This window comes from Archocentrus centrarchus, chromosome 7 (assembly GCF_007364275.1).
Source record: "Archocentrus centrarchus isolate MPI-CPG fArcCen1 chromosome 7, fArcCen1, whole genome shotgun sequence".
Classification (NCBI taxonomy): Eukaryota; Metazoa; Chordata; class Actinopteri; order Cichliformes; family Cichlidae; genus Archocentrus; species Archocentrus centrarchus.
In genome coordinates, this window is record NC_044352.1 from 13,817,048 (window position 1) to 13,834,514 (window position 17,467).

Genomic DNA, 17,467 nt, shown 5'->3' on the forward strand with positions numbered 1-17,467 from the left:
GTTCTGTACAAAGCTGAATGTGCTGACAACAAAATCACACAAAAATCATCAATGGAAATCAAATTTATTAACCAATGGAGGCCTGGATTTGGAGTCACACACAAAATTAAAGTGGCCTGTCTCCTGGTAGCACCTCCAGCCTCTGGACACTACACTGACAGAGACAGCAAACCTTCTTGCCACAGCTCACATTGATGTGCCATCCTGGAGGAGCTGCACTACCTGAGCCACTTGTGTGGGCTGTAGAATCCATCTCATGCTACCACAAGTGTGAAAGCACCACCAACATTCAAACGTGACCAAAACACCAGCCAGAAAGCACAGGTACTGAGAAGCGGTCTGTGGTCCCCACCTGTCTTGCTAATTGCCAATAATTTCCACCTGTTGTCTATTCCATTTGCACAACAGCATGTGAAATTGATTGTCAATCAGTGTTGCTTCCTAAGTGGACAGTTTGATTTTACAGAAGTTTGATTTACTTGGAGTTATATTGTGTTCTTTAAGTGTCCCCTTTATTTTTTTGAGCAGTGTAGTTGCCGATTATTTTTCTGTAAACTAACTGATTTAATAATTTCAGCTAAAGAATAAAAGAACACAGAAATATTGAGCTTTATTGTTGCCATCTGGTGGTGAAGTTGAGGTACAAAAGGCCTAGACATAGTATCTGTGTTTTTAAGATTGCCTAATCAGCCACTTGACCTGCATAAGTGTGCCTTGATGTTTTCACAGAATATATTTACTGGCATCACAATCAGAATATCATCAACTATGTAGATAAATATGAAAATTAATTGCTTTGTATTTATTATTACTCTTTATTTATAGGATGTAAAAGCCTTGACAGAGAGAGGCAAGCAGCTGTCTGGCAGACAACATCACATAAATCTAAGATTGTTTGAGGTTGTTTATAAAATTACATAAGTCTAATGTCAGAGGAGAACACATCTTGTTGTGCTCTTTGGGTCTGCACTGTCTGGAATTGTGTAGTCTACTTCAGTATCATGACAGAAACAGGCCTTAAGGAGGCAGGCTTAGCAATCTGCTTATACACTTTAATGAATGAATGAATGAATTTTCGGTCAAGAACACAAACTATTGACCAAAAAGGTGTAAACTGAAGCTTAAGCTTATTATACCTGCCCTTTTTACATACAGCAAATTCTGGATGGCAACCATTTTTTTATTGAACTAGATAAGCAAGAAAATAGCAACAGGGACAACAATGAGACAACACCCAAAGCAGGAATGGTTTTACAGGTGGAAGCTACTTAAATTTTTTCCCTCCACATCTTTCCTGACTGTTTTTCACTAGTTTGCATTTGTCTAGGGTCAGTGTCACTACTGGTAAACTGTAAAAATCACTAAAATGTATAAACGTGAAGGAATTTTTCATATTAGTCATTTACAGGTGTTTCTCCATATTTCTTATCTACTGCAATGCATTGTGGGAGCAAGAACTCCAAAAGGAGGGAAACCTTAGAGGGAAAGCAGCCATTACACTGACAGACTTCATTTGGATTTTGGACTCTGGGGGTGGAGAAACAGTGTTAAAGTTTCTATTGTGAATATTAAACATTTTATTTCTGCATTCAAATATTGTCTCGAAAGATTTAACTCGATATAATTTTATTTAGAACTGTTAATTTTTGTTAACTGTGTCAGGAATGTTTTGCTGACTTGTTTTGAATTTAAAAATAATTGTGACTTAAGCTTTACAGTTTAGTGAATATTAAAATTATTTTTTTGGCTATGATACTACCAGTTTTTGGTCTTCAGTGGTTGAACAAAGACCAGTATTCAAAAATACTAATGTTAGCTGTCTATTTCTCATAGGGTTTACACCTGTGATTGCTAATTAGCTAACGAGCTAAAGTCAGTTATATAAGTAGGTACCTGACAAAAAAATTCAAAGTCCTCTGTTCATTACATTTCTCTGGTTCAATGGAAGCCCCTGAGAATCAGAAGCACGTTTTTGAATTATTGAAAAGTTTAAAAAAAAAAAAAAAAGACTGAGATATGGCAGTTCTAATGAGAGTGACTTGCGCCTTTTTTGTCACAAACATTGCATTACAGAAGTGCATAATTAGCCTATCCCAGCTATCATAAGGCGAGAGGGGCACACCCTGTACAGGTTCTTTCTAGGTTTATCATTAGTCATCAGAAGAATATAAAACTTTGGCTCTGAGGGTTTTTTTTGGCATGGTAAATCCTCTGAGCTCATCAAAATTGATGAAAAAATATAGAGATTGTAATAAAATTTGGGTTTCCATGAAAACCAATGTTGGGTAACACCTGCATACAATAATACCGGATTTGAATTTATTTGTAAATATTTGTATATACTCAGATATTGATGCAATTATTTTTGGAAGCATCACTTAAGCACTATCACTGAATATATTTCTGAGTGTACACTCAGAAATATATTCAGAATAGTGCTTAAGTGACACAAACTCTCAGCAATTCAATCACATTTCATTGAATGTTGGCAGCGCCATCTTGCTCCAGTGTCTAAATTGGTGGTTAACACCATGTCCACTGTCTAAAACCGGGTCCAAATGCACATACACAGATCCTAAGTATGAAACAGAGGCACTGATTCAGTGAAGAAAACATCTTTAAAAACTTTCTACCATTAAAAACTGCAGTTATTAGCATCTAACCTTACTTCATTAGCTGTTTATGAGCACTGAGAGATTGATAAAACCTGTAGAAATACCACTTTTTCCCAGCGATCTGTGGTCAAAATTTTGTACCATAAGCTTGTCAACTGGGTTTAGATGACTGTGAATTGAGGACATCTCTACCAACATGAAATTTCTCAGAGTATTTAATTTAAACAAATGTTTGTGACAAAAAAGGAGAAAATTTTAGTTACATTTTAATCAGAATCATCTTGTGGTCCACTAGAGTGGTCATTATGGACCCACATTCTTAAACTGTCACAAAGTAGTAGGCAAACTACTGCAGCACTATCTCACCCTGCTACATCAGTCTAGAGCGGTCTGGAGCGGTGCATCATTAGTCTAATATAATTTATATTAGTCTGATAGGAGAATTTTGTGACACATGCGCATACGTTTTGATGTTGTCGCTTCCTCCTCCTGACAACAATCAACATGCAGGAAAGGCCACTAGATGGAGCTATTGTAAGCCAGGAAAGTAGGGCAGTTAGGATCTGTTGATTTCATTTTAACCAGCTTGTGTGGCTCGTCAGGTTGCAGAAATAGAACAGATAAACACATATAGCAGACGTGCAAAGATAGATGACTAGTGGTTGACCTAATATTTTGCTCTTATTGTGTTGCTCTACTTTTGATCACATTATCCTTTTGAAATCAACAGCAGTAACTCAAAAAGCTTCCATCCTGTTTGCTGCTGTCCTCAATGCAAAGGGCCATATGCAATCAAAACACTTTCCACATTTAAATTGCAGTCATTTTTTTTTTTCCATATTTACTATAAATTTGCTCTTGGGACTAAACCAAATTCAGTGGTCCTGCCCAGCAGGAACAGCACGTTGGATGTTTACACTAAAACAAAATATAACTGTCCTCTCTCTTTCCACCACATGTCCCTCCCTTGCTGAATGATTGTTGTTCCACTGAGCCTGCCAGTGGCTATACAGTGCACAGTGTCATCAGCCAATGGTGGAATCCCTTGGTGGTGTGTCTGGACTGAGTCCCTTGTGAGGTTGCACCACGTTGCCACTGCTACAGCAAACATTGCACCATGCCACAAAGTCTTGCACATGTGTGGGATTTTGCTGTGTTAGCAAACAAGAATTAAGACAATAATAGTGCCTACATCACCCGCTTCCATTGATGCACTTTAATGTATCATTCATGCTGATTAATCAATATGCAGTCAGGTCCATGGGTGTTTGAACAACATATTTTTGTACTTTGAATCCCATTTTCCGAGGCTTATAAGTAACTGGACAAACTAACAATTTTAAATATAAAAATTGCTGAAAATCCTTTGCAGTCAATGACTGCCTGAAGTCTAAAACCCACAGACATCACAGCAGTTGCTGCTTGTTTGTGGGTCTTTCTGCCTTTGGTTTGTCTTCAGTAACTGAAAAGCATGCTCTTCTGGATTGAGATCAGGTGACTGACTTAGCCCTTGAAGGATATCCAGTTTCTCTAGCTTGAGTTGCTTTTGCAGTGTGCTTTGGCCATTACCCATTTGCACTGTGAAGCCCCACCCTGTAAGTTTTGCAGCATTTGGCTGAATCTGAGCAGACAGTATAGCTCTGTACACTTCAGAATTCATCCTGCTGCTTCTGTCAGCAGTCGCATCATCAATAAATACCGCTGAACTGTTTCTCTTCTCCTCCACGCTTTTTTCACATCATTCCCAAACAAGTTAATCTTGGTTTCATCTTTTTCATAGCTGTGCAGGCTTTTAGAGGTTTTCTGGTGTGAGTGTAACTAGTGGTTTTACATCTTGCTGTTAAACCTCCATTTCCTTTCATGAAGCCATCTCTTGATTGTAGACTTTGACAATAGCACACCCACTTCAAAAGTTTTCTCGAGTTGGTTTAGATGTGAAGTGGTCTTTCTTAACCAAGGAAAGACTTCTATGATCACCCACTTTAGGTATCGCTGAGCTGGCCGGTGCATTCCATCTTGTAAAGAATGTACCATTGCTGATTGCTGATTTGGCCACTCCAAAAGTTTTTGTAATCCGATAGGTTTATTTTGTTTTTTCAGCCTGATGATGGCCTCCTTCAATGGCATCAACATCTCTTGGGAACTCATATTTTGAGTTCAAGTGAACAGCTAACAAATACAAGGTCAACACTTGGAAAAAATCTCCAGACCTTCGATCGGCTTAACTTGTCATAAAATAATGAGGTAACAGGCCATGAAACTGCTTATCAGTCAACCATCCAATTATGCTTGAGCCATTTAAATAGAGGACCATATATAATACAAATGTTTTTGTTTGTTTTTGTTAAACCTGAATTAAAGTCTGGACTTCTATTACATCTTGACCTATTCAAAACCCTCTGTGGAGGGAAAATTACCAAAAAAAAAAAAAAAACCTGCTTCCATAGCAGTTAGAAAGATGATCCATGCAGTCTATTTTGGCAATTGAATTTAACTTAATTTTTATTAAAATATTGAATAAACAACTTTCTCACCAAGTTCACAACAAAACATTTAACTGCCTGAAAGTGACATGGTAACCAAATACAAATTAGTTTCCAAAGAATTTTAAATATTTAAGACAACTGCCTAATGTCCAGCTCATGATAACCTAACAATGTAAGAACTGATAGGACGTGTGGGTATCTGTTTACTCAGAGGTATGAAACCTTTGTGCAGACTGCTGAAACCATCATTTTTCCTTTAAAAATGTGCATGTACCCATCATCACTTATGCTAGCTGTCTGACAGGCTATAAGTCATCCAAAAGGACCCCCCAAATAAAAGACAATTAAAAGAAGTCAAAAACAACAAAAAACAAAGACAAAAAGAATTCCCCACATCTACTCCATTATCATTTAAGACAATGCAAAATCAACTACTACTGTGCAACTAAATGGACTACATCCAACCGCTTTGTGATAACAGGAGGTGCTGAAGTTGTGCAGGATCTTAATCCAGGCTTCATTTCCTCTTAAGGCAGGTAAGCTTAAAAAGTCCTTTTCATCAGAGAACAGGACATTCTGATAGGAGGACAGGCTTCACATCACAGAGCCCAAATCAAGAGACATCTGTCTTGAGCTTTCTTCAAGGTCCATTCATGGTTGTCTTAGGTAGGTGTGCGTGCATTTATTTACAAGTTATACCAAACAATGCCAGCATGAAACACCGGCATACATTTAAAATATATATGGCGATAACTAAGGCATCACCTTGATGTATCGTATGCCCGCCTCTTCATGTGTACATCAAAATGTAATCCAACATTACTCAATCCCTTACAAATGCACTTCCCTCTCTCCTTTTTCTTACATAATTTATTGATTAACATGTATGTATGATTTGTATGATTGGATGTGTGTCTGTCAATCTATGTTAGCATCTTTATGGAGAGAATTTGGGAATACTGAATGTTTGAGGAGGAGGAGGAGGCGGCGGCTAAGCGTAAGCAGAGGAGGAGGGGTAGTGCTGTCTGAGCCACTAAAAAACAGGCACTCTGGTCAGAGTACAGGCATTAATATCCTCAGTGTGAGTGGCTCTGTGCAGGGACGGTTCTGAGGCACTGCGGTTTATCTTAGGGAGGGCATGCTGGAGAAGCTCAATGGAGGACAAGATCTAAAAAAAGAAGAGGAGAAAAATAAAGATTACGAGTTAAACAAAACACTTGCAATTTAGCTTAACAGTCTACAATTGCCATGAAAGTAGTTCACCTGTGGAAACAGTGGCCTCTCGTCCTTGGACTTCTTGATACAGTCAGCCACCAACCTTTTCATGGCTTTAGGGCAGTTCTTGTAGAGCTTACTGAGGTCTGGAGACAAATAGCCTCTTCCCACCATGTAGATAATCTAATAGGAGGAGTCACAAAGAGCAGATGATTGAGTAGAACAGCAATCATATTTTATAAAGTATTTTAGAATTGAACAGTTGATTAAAGCCAGTACATTTATAGGGGACATCTAATCAGTCCATCTCTGAGATATATAAATATGGCCAGTGAGTCCAAGACTGGAGCTATTGTGAAGATATGAGTGCACGATGCTACAGAGATAAAGGATGACACGTACTCTATGTGCCTGCCAGATCAGCAGTGTTCAAAGTCATTCTACAGTATCAAGGAGAACAGAATACAAAAGTGGATCATAACACTTACTGGCACACACTGTGCAGAACATTAATTGAATTTGAATACAGTAAAGTAAATTGAGTAAGAAGCCAGAATTGACCCAGGCCAGGTCTCATGGACTATGAGAGGACACAAAAAAACAAAAACAAAAACAAAAAAAAAACCTAAACATACACATATGCACACCCATGCGCCACTTTTCTCACACACATACAGGGTTGTGTTACGGGATCTAAAATTAGGCAAGTGGCTCCATGGTGCCCGCCTCTGTTCCACAGTGGGCCTTGGGCCAGCTCCACAACCCCCTTCAGACAGTGACACAGTGTCTTTCCACCACCTTGCAGGCTAGGTTTGCAGAGAGCTACAGCTTAGACGTGTGTCTGATTGTGGACATACAGTACTGGAACCCTCAGGTTAACCCTTGTGTAATAAAAATTGCCAGTGGAGTGGAAAACAAAAACAGAAGGGACTTAAGTCTTAATCTCATCCGACATGCAGGGATATGCGGTTAAACCATCGTTATGTGGTGCACAGTTTAATATATTTAAGTGTCTTTACCTGATCTCTATTTCCTATCTGGGAATATGGGAGCTCTCCTGTCATGAGCTCAAAGAGAACAATTCCATAGGAATAGACATCAGACTGGAAGCTGTAGGGATTGTTATCCTCCATCCGCATAACTTCAGGAGCCTGTAATTATACAAAAAAAAAAAAAATAGACAAGTCAGGCTGGAGACCTCCACAACCCAATGGTTGGGGGAAAAAAGAAAGAAAAAAGGATGAATAGTTGGCAGAATATCTGTAAATGCTGTCTCATGAAAACTCATGAAGTGTCTCAACATAGCCTACTTGTTGCTCTAGTGGAATTAACCCCTTAACATACACTTACATTTTTAATCAGCTTTAGCACATTTAAAATCATCTGATTCCTCAGTGACTGACAGTACCAGCTTATTCCAACTTTTCATTAAACCTGAGGATTACACTGAGAAAAACCGAACGAGGTTTGAATCAGCAGTATGGCACTCTGCTATCGGGCAGTGTGTTACTAACCATCCAAAGAATGGATCCAGAAGGTTGCTCCACCTGATGTGAACCGCTCCACCTTGCTTTCACCGTAGCAAGACCAAAGTCCCCAATTTTTACTGTTAGCCCTTCATGCAAGAAGATATCTGCACTGCTGTCAAGGAACCTCAGCTACAACACACCTGAGGAAAGACACATCCTATACACGAGGAGGATTGCAGGGGGCATTAAGGGGTTTTATTTTCATTAATATATACACACAAAAACCAATGGAAAGGATACTGTTTGATTTCATGTCACGGTGAATGATGTTCTTTGCATGAAGATAGCTAAAAAAAATGAGAAAATTGTTATAGCTTTGCTATTTTTTTTTTTGGTTTTAAGGGAGAAGCAACATTCAATACAACTTACTCCATGCCCTGAGCAGTCTGCCTGGCAATATCTATGAGCTGGATCATCTTAAAATTTGTCTCCAGGACATGAATGTGTTTGTAGAGGCTGCTACCCTCACACCACTGCGTCACAATGGCCAGGTTGTCCTTAGTCATGTAGCCCATGAACAACAGGATGTTAACATGTCGTGTTTTCCTGTGAACAGATGCAGAGGGGAAGAGGAAATCACCATATCAAAAGATAAGACAAAAGTTAGAAATTAAGATGGTTCAACAAGAATCCAACAGTGTATAATGTTAAAAACACCTGAAAACCTTTTGCTGGTAAGACAAAGGTTTTACACAATTTCTTACCTGAGGACTGCCACTTCATTTCTGAATGCCTGGAACTGCTCTGGTGTAGGATCTGTCACCTTTAAAATCTTCACTGCTACATCACCTACAACAAAAATACTCAATGTTAAGTGTGGTATGAAGATGCAGTGTGTTACACATGACAGTGTGTGGCATCTGCAATGCCTTCCTACCATGCCATTTTCCTTTGAACACAGTTCCAAAGGAGCCAGAACCGATGTGTGAGTGCAGATAAACCTCACTGGCCTCAATCTCCCAGTAGTAACTGGAGTCCCGCTTATCGCGAGGCCTCTGAATAAACGGAAATCAACACGATGCAACTGATGTCATGCGAACTGGACATATGCTTTTTTTATAAGGCATTATTCTGAAAGACAGACTGCACCAATGTGATGTTATTTACTATATTTCCAATGTACAAGACAAAAACACAGAACTTACTATTTTATTTTTCTCCTGAGTGTTGAAGGATGGGGCCCTCTCTCGCTGGGCAGGTGCAGGGGGTTTGGACTGGGACTGGGTCCAGCCTGTAGGACTCTGGTTGGGTGAACTCCCCGCTTCAGGAATACAAAACAAAAGAGAATATAGGAATTAAGGATACAAGACTTAACCTGTGTCCATATGATTCACTATGTGCTATATAGACATGCCATCTAATCAAGGTCATTCTTAAGAGCAGTCTAGATTTTCTGAGAAAAATGCAATGGTAGTTGTGGCTCAGTGACCATATCAGCTAAACACTAGAGGGAGCAGGGGATGGCCAGATACTGAATCAGTCAAATTAAGTTCTGAAGTATTTGTTTTGCACAAACAAAAAAAAAAGGAAATTGAGGTGAGGAAGAAGGCCCAAAAGTATATGATATGAAGCTAATGAAATGCAGAGTAGGCCGCTTACCTGAGTCATGATCACGCATTGCATCCTAAAGAGACAAAAGACCACAGGCAAAGTTTTTGTTAGTTTGTGCAAACACCAAACCTCGTGCTGTGCTGTCACTCATTGCTCGACTGTAGCTCTAAGATGTGAATGCAGATAGCCTGTTTGCAAGGCATGCCATTGAGACTGCACACAGACACTCTGCTTTCTAACCTTTTCTGGACTCTCAGGTGAGGCCTCAACAAAAGACTGGGAGAAGTGCACAATACCTACTTTCCTCTTCAGCCAGAATCTATGGCACCAGGAGCTGGGGGAGGTATTCAGGCAGTCTAGCTACTCCCCAGAAGGGTACAATACAACAGGCCAGTGAGGAGACAGGAAGGAAAGGGACAGAGCAAAGGAAAGTGAGGAAAGAACAAAGACAAAATGGATTTCCAGGTTTCACCTGGACAGAAATCGGGGAAACACTCGACAAAGCATTTGAAACTAGTGAGCTGATTATGCAAGAACAGCAGCTGCGATAAAGCAGAAGCTAGACCTAACCAGTGGGAAGTCAATTGTCACAAATAATTTAAAAAAAATTGCTAAAATATGATGCCACTTGACAGAAAAATAGACTGAGCTCTTCCAAGTTGCTTAGTTAACAGACAGGTAGATAAGAAGTAGAAAAAAGCAACATGAAAATAGTTGGAATGCCTGAGATGCACATAGGAGGGCAAGAACACTTGCAGGCACAAGATATTTTAGGAGTGACTGCCTGAACCTACAGGAGTACCCAAGGGGCCCATATGGTGTGTAGTTACCTCAATCATACTGCTGTCCACAGGCAGAGTAGTGCTAACCATGTGGACGTTCGGTGTAGAAGTGGAGCGCTGCCTCTGGGAGAGACCACCACCAGTGGGTGGTGTGTAGTTGAAGGCATGAGGGGTAGAATACCGGTAGGCTGAGCTGTGAGGGAGAGCAAAATTTAAATATTAAGAATGAGCTAGTTTTAGTGTCACTGCTTTTGATGTACAAACCACCAAAACTTAACAGAAACACAAACTGAATTCTGTAACTTCTTTAAAATTTGGGCCAGCTTGGGTGTGGTTATAGTTCGTGCAGGGGCTTTCTGGTTTCATTTCTGTCAGTTTATTCCCCTCCCTTTCCCAATTCCCAACTCCCATTTTTTTTGTGTGTTATGCCATCAACAGATGCCTAACACACAAATTCATATACAATGTATTATACTGTAACCACAACAACAAAAACAAAGGGGAATTAGAAAGAAAAAAAAAAAAAAAAAAACATTGCAGGGAAGTAGTTGTTGGCCAATTTCATTGTGGCCATCTCTTCATACCATTTTTGGCAAACTTGAAATTGCAGAGGTATTTTGTCCTCGATGTTTGCCAAGATCAGCGTTGGCTCAGTTGAAAAGAACAAAGCTCACAAACATCCAAAGAACATAAAGCTGGTCGGACTTGGGATGTTCATTTACAGGCAAGAAAAATGAAAATTTGAACACAACTTGCGCATAATATGCATAAATGAAGCTTTCTGTTTTGAATTTTTTCAAGGGTCTTGGTACACCTACTGTTACTAGACTCGCTATAATGTGCTGTAGCTGCTGCTTAAAACTGGGACAGCAGAACCCCAGCTGAATGATGTGTATAAACCGAGATCATATTATATCACACCCACAAACATGGAGAGAACTCTTTGAGTACAATCCCCTTTTTGGCAATATCCAGCCATGTTTCAAAAGAGTATTGGAGTGAATGCGCTACACGGAACAACTTGATACTTTGTAAGTGCTAATTTGGCAGCTCGGAGTGCTCTTTAGCCATTTTAAGAGCTACTGAAACAACAGATTCTTTTCACACCGTGCTACTTCAGCCCTTGGACTGGTAAGCCCTCATAAAGCCAAGGACGTCATTTAAAAACTGGATTTAATGTAATTAAGATTACGGTTCTGGTACAAATAAGAACATCACTACAATTGTGATCATTTACAGTACAGGAATCCAACAGCAACCCCTTACAAACACAGACACACACAAGCACCACAAAAATAAATAAAAACACAAGTTAAGCATTTTCTTTCTGTATTAGTCATCCAATTGCAAGTAGCACCCTTCATTATTAGCTCTCCCTGCGATATACAACCTTGATCCATGGAAAACCACAAGGCAAAAACATCACTTTCAAACAGCACATATGCATTAATGATCAGCATCTTTACACCTTCAACTTAAAGCTTCCCCATGGGTTTTGTTTTCTTCTGCTAGTGCTATCAAGCTGTTTACATGAGTGAATGCCTGCTGTTGTTTATATCAATCATGTGCACTTGGACACAAATGCATGCTGGTGACATGACAAACATGTCTGCCAAAGGATTCACACAATCCAGTACTTTCTTTTAATTTTTTTTTTTTTTTTTAAATTGGATGTAAAACACAAACATTTCTTAAAGTCCTTTTAGAAAAAGCTGTTTCAGTATTTTTTTTTTTTTTTTTACAAAAGAACCGTTACATCAAGAGCATGTGGCTGTGATAGTTTGAATTTTATCTATGCATGTAAATGAAGTATTTGAAAATAACACAAGAATCACACATTATACATCAACTGAAGACAGAAACTCACCTTGGAAACCGCGTTAAAGACTCTCTCATACGCCGAGATGAAGGTGGCGGCACGGACGGGGCATTGCTCTCACCAGGCGTTTGACACAATCTGACAGATACAAAGTGTTACTAACTAGTTCCTAAGAATACATGGGCGTTTAATCGAGTAAAAGCTGAGATACACAGTACAGTGGTTGTGAGGGGAAATAGCTCATCTATTCAGTTTCACTGATATAGATCTTGAAAAGATTACCCACAGCCTGCATGCAAAATACAAGTACCTAAGCAGTAATATGCAAAGCTGTGTATATGAGCACAGACCTACATGCAAGAACTGCAGCATCAGTAAAACCTGTTTTTGTTTTTGACTCTGGCACGACATTAAATCCATCCTTATATTTGATCATGATTCTATGCAGAGAGCGTGTATAGGATGTCAAGTATGTCTTTCAGTTATACTTCTAAAAGGAATTATTAATGATACAGCATACAGAAATACTGCAGTAAAACCTACTGACAAGGTATTTAATGAATGTTTTTAACATTCTCATATACTTACAGGAGTTGTCTGATATTGATCCAGTCCACACACATCGTGGGCACTTTGGTGCTGCAATGCTCATGGAATTTGTAGCCACATGTTTGGCAACGGAAACCATTCAAAAGAAACTTCTGGCAAATATCACAGAACGCTAGTTTCAGATATGTTTTCCGAACCTGAAAAAGGACAGAGATAAATATCCATTTGTTTCTTTAGCAGTGATGCTCTTTTGAGAGTCGAGGATGCTGTAGATGGTTCTGGGTACTCACAAAATTATGTGTCGTCAAGGGGACGTGATCTAAAACCTCCACCTGCAGCTCTTCCCCAATCAGTGAAGAGGAATCAGTATTCCAATCCATCCGTAATTTTCTACTGAGGAAAAAAAACAAAAAATGTAATGCAACACCTGCAAAGCAGCTACACTAAGCTCTGATTTCATTATCCCTGCTTTAAAATCCACAGCAGTCCTGAGCTCACCTCCCCTGTCCTGGATGCAGCCTGAAGACCGCGCAGCACTGAGGCTGCAGGCCCCGCACCCTCAGTGCTTTAATCAAGCAGTGGTAGAGAGTCATACCTGGTCGCCCATTTACCTGTGACAATAAAAATGAAAAAAAATCTATTAATTTTTCTGGTAAGATGTGTGGCATTTCATATGCCACAAGTATTTTTGTTCAGTAATTCTGCAGGTTTGTTTGAAGTCTGGGGGGGAAAAAAAAAAAAAAAAAAAAAAATCAAGGTGGTGAAATTTTCTGAGCCACCAATATGACATGATTCACATTTAGTGGAAATCAACTCACCACAGTGCGTTGCTGGTTTGGGAGGTAGACACGGATAGTGCTGCTAGCCTTGGAGTCGGGCATCTTGCTGTCATCTGAAGAGCGACGCTGGCAGGGATGGACTATGGTCGGAGAAAGGCAGGGGCCCTCAAACGGAGGGTCGTTCATTCCGAAACCGTTGCTCAGGCTCTTCCACACTCCCTGAAGGTGCGCCATTAGTAAAGCCAAGTGCTCACGATAGTCTGAAATTTAAAAAAAAAAAGTTATTGATCTTTGTAAGGGGACAGTGAAAAGGTGTAAAAGAAAAGCCTGCAAAACAAAAGAAAAAGAAAGAAATCAATTGCACCTTATTAATTTTTCTGACAGGATTAAACCTTAAACTGCTTGTACTAAAAAAAATCAAACATTCAGCCATGCAGCTTAAAATGTTTTTTTTTAAATACTAAGAAAACATGTAGAGCTAGTTTGAGTGCATGTCAGTTACAACTGAATCTAACAGTGAGTGTTTCCACAGCATGAAAAAGTACCACAACAAAGACAGAACTGGTTAATGGCACCAACTTTTTTTTTTTTTTTTTTTGCTGTAATCGCTAAATATAACCTCACCAAGTACTGACTTTTTAGATTATGGCAAGATTAGGTACAATGCTGATATGAATGGTATCAAAGTGTGACAGGAAATGTAAAATGCATCTGTTATCCATTTTGTGGCTCTTTGAGGTACAGAAAACCACATTTTGGTTTAGAAAGAATGGTATCTATCGTCCTTTCAAATTTTTTTGTAAAGAAATGCATTTTTAAAACTCCACTAAAACCAGGAAATTCTCTGGCATCCACAGGAGTCAGTCATGTTACTTTCAGAATCTTTTGTCGAGGTTCACAATATTTACAAAACAGGATTGATTTAAATACATAAATGTAAAATTAATAAGTCAAATTTTTTTGGATAACTTAAAAAAAATATGTGCTTACATATGTACTTACTTGTAAAAAATGTGTGTCAACTAGAACTTAAATTTAGTCCTTACAACTTAAGGTGTGTGTACCCATCACAAACAAATAGGTTACTGCCCCTCTTCTGCTTTTGTTTTCAATACAAACGGCAGGACTTTACACAGATCATCGGTCCAATTACATATGTAGCAGGTATACTTTCACCCTAATTATCTGTGGCTTCACACCTAAACAAAACCCTGTTAGCATCGAAGAGATGATTTTACTGTAGTTACTGTTAGTTGTCACAGCAGGTACACTGGTTTGTCAGCAGCACAGAAAAGCAGGAACTTGCAGAACTGTGGTTCGTCCACATTTCCCACCATGCTGCTGAAACTGTGTCCAAAACAAGTGCTGTCACCCATTCAGAACAGAGCCTCAAGAGAAAGTATGTTTGTTAAGGCTAGAATAATTAGACTTTACTTAAATCAGCTCAGATCTGTTCCTCACATCAGTGGTGCATCCAGATAAGATCCTGTGACAAGTCTTCAAAGTCGTAAATATAGGTGAGGGCAATGATAGAAGGTTACCATTGTTTGTGGGTGTTAGGTAGAGCGGATCACTTAATTTGGGTTTTTTTAAGCCTGTCGGTCAGTTCCAATTACATAAAACGTATTGCTAAAAAGACAAGAAGGAACAGCTACGACCGAAGCTGCTCGAGTGCTTTGTTTAGCTATAGCAGCTATTAGAAGTTACGTGTTTTATCAAGCCTGGTAGATCCAGTTATAACTATGAAATTGCCTGAAGGCCGTCAGACGCGGATTATCGCGTTAAACTTCACTGCACGGCTCCGTTCGCCCTCCATTCAATTTCACTTGTTCAAACGAGCCATTTCTTTGGTAACGCGAGTCGCGATGAAGCGGTTTTAACTACAGTTAGCACTTCAAACATGAGTCAAAAGAGTAGCAATGCTAGGGTCCAGTAGCCAGTATATGCTCACCAAGAGAAGTTAAAAAAGTTGTGCTCCGCCATAACTTCAGGAAAAAGTGGCGTCGGTGACATCATCATATTTGCAACGCATTCAAAGAAAAAAGGAATAAGTCCAAGTCGGTAAAGATCCAAGGCGTGTATCAAATAACCCTGTATCCGGTAAATGTTGCATTAGTGTAAGACGGTCAAGTCATAGGCGGGTCTCTTTTTCGAACCACTCAAAATAAAAGAAAACTTTTTTTTTTTTTTTTAATCTCCAAGTCGTGGTAAATGCGAAAAAAAAAATCCGTCGGACCCAAAGTGACACGACGAGGGATATTCTTCAAAACCAGCGAAGCACTTTCAAATTAAAACCTCCCCCTCCAAAAGTAGGTCCGCAGTGCTTCGCTTTTCAACTCAATATTTACGTTGTTCGGGAGAAGGTGAAGCGGTTTAAGTTGGCGTCCTGCGTCCGGCTGACGCCACTGATTGAAACAGGACCTTGCAGTCATAACAAGAGTTGCAAGCATCACTCACACTGCGCAACTAGAGCACAAACTAAGCCCTCCCACTTCGCTAGTATTGTTGTTTTTGCTCATAAAAAAGTGTATATAATTACACAAGAATTAATGAGTTCTTAATATAATTATATATAAGATTCTTTGTAGCCATAATGTGCAGCTTACGCCACATTTGATACTATAGTCCGACGAGTTCCTACCTGCAAAAGTATTTTTTTTCCTCAAATAGTACTGCGCATGAAAAATTTATATTGTTTTAAATTAATTTTTTGAAAGAAGTTGCAAGAGTATCTTTTGAAAAGCAAACGATTCGGCCCACTACCGGTTTGGTGTGAAGTAGTAATCCTCTCCAAGGGCACCATCATCTGGAGAGTTTGGGGCAGTGCAATGTTGTAGCCCTAGAAATTATTTTACAGCTTTTTCAGCTCTTAATGTTACATTTATTTATGTGGTGAAAAGGACAATAAAGTCTTGTGGTATGGCATGCAGGCTGCAGACTTAAAAAAAAAAAAAAGTCACTTATAATTTGTTTGACAGAAATGCATCATTGTTTTATTTCTACTAGATTTTAATGTTTTTCAGACATCACAGCTGTTTCTATCAACTGAAACCACCGCTTCATCTTACCCAGAGTAATACAGTATCACAGTATCCCACTCACCATGTGTTCACCATTTCTCTAGTATCCAGGTCTGGGTCCCCTGAGGTTCCCTAATCACAGATGTTTCATAACGTCTTTCAGCGAGCTGTGGTTGAGAATAAATAATAATAATCTGAGAATAAATCACCATGTCCCAGAAAGTGGTGCCTAGATGGGTTTAGCATAAACACATTTTAGTCATATATCAAAACCACAAACCTACCATCCATAATCCAGTTTAACAGGAAACTCTGCTTTCAGTCCTCTAAGTCTAACTTTCAGAGGTCTTCTTTCCTGAAAATGCCATTTTCTGACAGATATTTAACCGAACAAGTAACAGAAACACCAAATACTGTTTCAGTGAAGATGAGGGCAGGGCTTTGTCATTGTGGAGCATTTTAAGGTACCCCACTCCACATACAACAGCAGCACCGCTTCTCAGTGAGTGCAGGATATTACAAATCTCTTAATCTGTGCAGACATATGCTTTACAGGTAGTTATATTTTGCCAGATATTCATTAAAGGTTGTGAGCTGCAAAATGAAGACTGTAGAAGAGAGAAATTGCCATCCTGAAGGCAGACAACCAAAGCCACCTTAAGACTGAGATGAATGCATTTCCCACTTATTGATTTGGCACAGCACTCAAACCAGTTAGCTGAGATGCTTGCAGCTCCCATAGATTGTCTCTCTATCAGTTATCCTGTATTCAAAATGTGATGCAATTAGGACTTTTTAAACAGCTGGGGTTGTACAATAATACAAATGAACAAAGAAAAATCAGCAGCTTGAAACACATACCCTTGTATGTTTGATCATGATCTGTGTCACAGGCTTAGTAACAATAGCCTTCATGAAGTTTTATCCTTAGAAGTTTTCAGAAATATGTGTTAATTTTTATTTCTTACCTTTGGGCACTCACAAAGAAGACAAATGTTCTGTAAACTGTAAATTTAGCTGTGCTTAAAAAGAGGACAGATTTTTAATATGTTCATTATTCATCAGATTGTTCTCTTCATTGACCTAATAACTCAAAACAATTTGGGATAATTCCAATACTGC

The 17,467-nt window shown here is 39.1% G+C and overlaps 1 protein-coding gene across 6 annotated transcripts; it reads right to left on the minus strand.

The window, feature by feature from the left end:
• Positions 1–5,099: 5,099 nt before the first annotated feature.
• Positions 5,100–16,707, minus strand: raf1a (Raf-1 proto-oncogene, serine/threonine kinase a). 6 transcript variants are annotated; one of them, XM_030733872.1, is made up of 19 exons: positions 16,630–16,707; positions 16,428–16,512; positions 13,365–13,585; positions 13,045–13,157; positions 12,837–12,939; positions 12,586–12,743; positions 12,046–12,135; positions 10,227–10,371; positions 9,637–9,756; positions 9,445–9,469; positions 8,991–9,106; positions 8,723–8,840; positions 8,550–8,634; positions 8,215–8,391; positions 8,086–8,132; positions 7,831–7,949; positions 7,336–7,467; positions 6,365–6,499; positions 6,129–6,269 (listed from the first exon to the last, which is right to left on the minus strand). In XM_030733872.1, exons 3-19 carry the CDS (start codon positions 13,557–13,559, stop codon positions 6,135–6,137), a joined length of 2,013 nt encoding a protein of 670 aa, XP_030589732.1. In that variant the 5' UTR covers positions 13,560–13,585; positions 16,428–16,512; positions 16,630–16,707; the 3' UTR covers positions 6,129–6,134. The 6 variants fall into 6 exon arrangements, with proteins under 6 accessions (XP_030589733.1, XP_030589732.1, XP_030589734.1 ...); XM_030733874.1 differs by lacking the exons at positions 16,428–16,512; positions 16,630–16,707 and adding an exon at positions 15,277–15,740 and having other exon boundaries at positions 12,837–12,936; XM_030733870.1 differs by lacking the exons at positions 16,428–16,512; positions 16,630–16,707 and adding an exon at positions 15,277–15,739.
• Between the last annotated feature and the right edge of the window lie 760 nt (positions 16,708–17,467).

Excerpts from the sequence above, each read along its gene's own strand:
- raf1a (XM_030733873.1), bottom strand. The coding sequence starts at position 13,559 with ATGGCGCACCTTCAGGGAGTGTGGAAGAGCCTGAGCAACGGTTTCGGA. Across the intron at positions 10,372-12,045 it reads TCTTTAACGCGGTTTCCAAG|CTCAGCCTACCGGTATTCTA; the intron begins GTGAGTTTCTGT and ends TCTCCCTCACAG. Across the intron at positions 7,468-7,830 it reads CTGGATCCATTCTTTGGATG|GCTCCTGAAGTTATGCGGAT; the intron begins GTTAGTAACACA and ends GTATAATTACAG.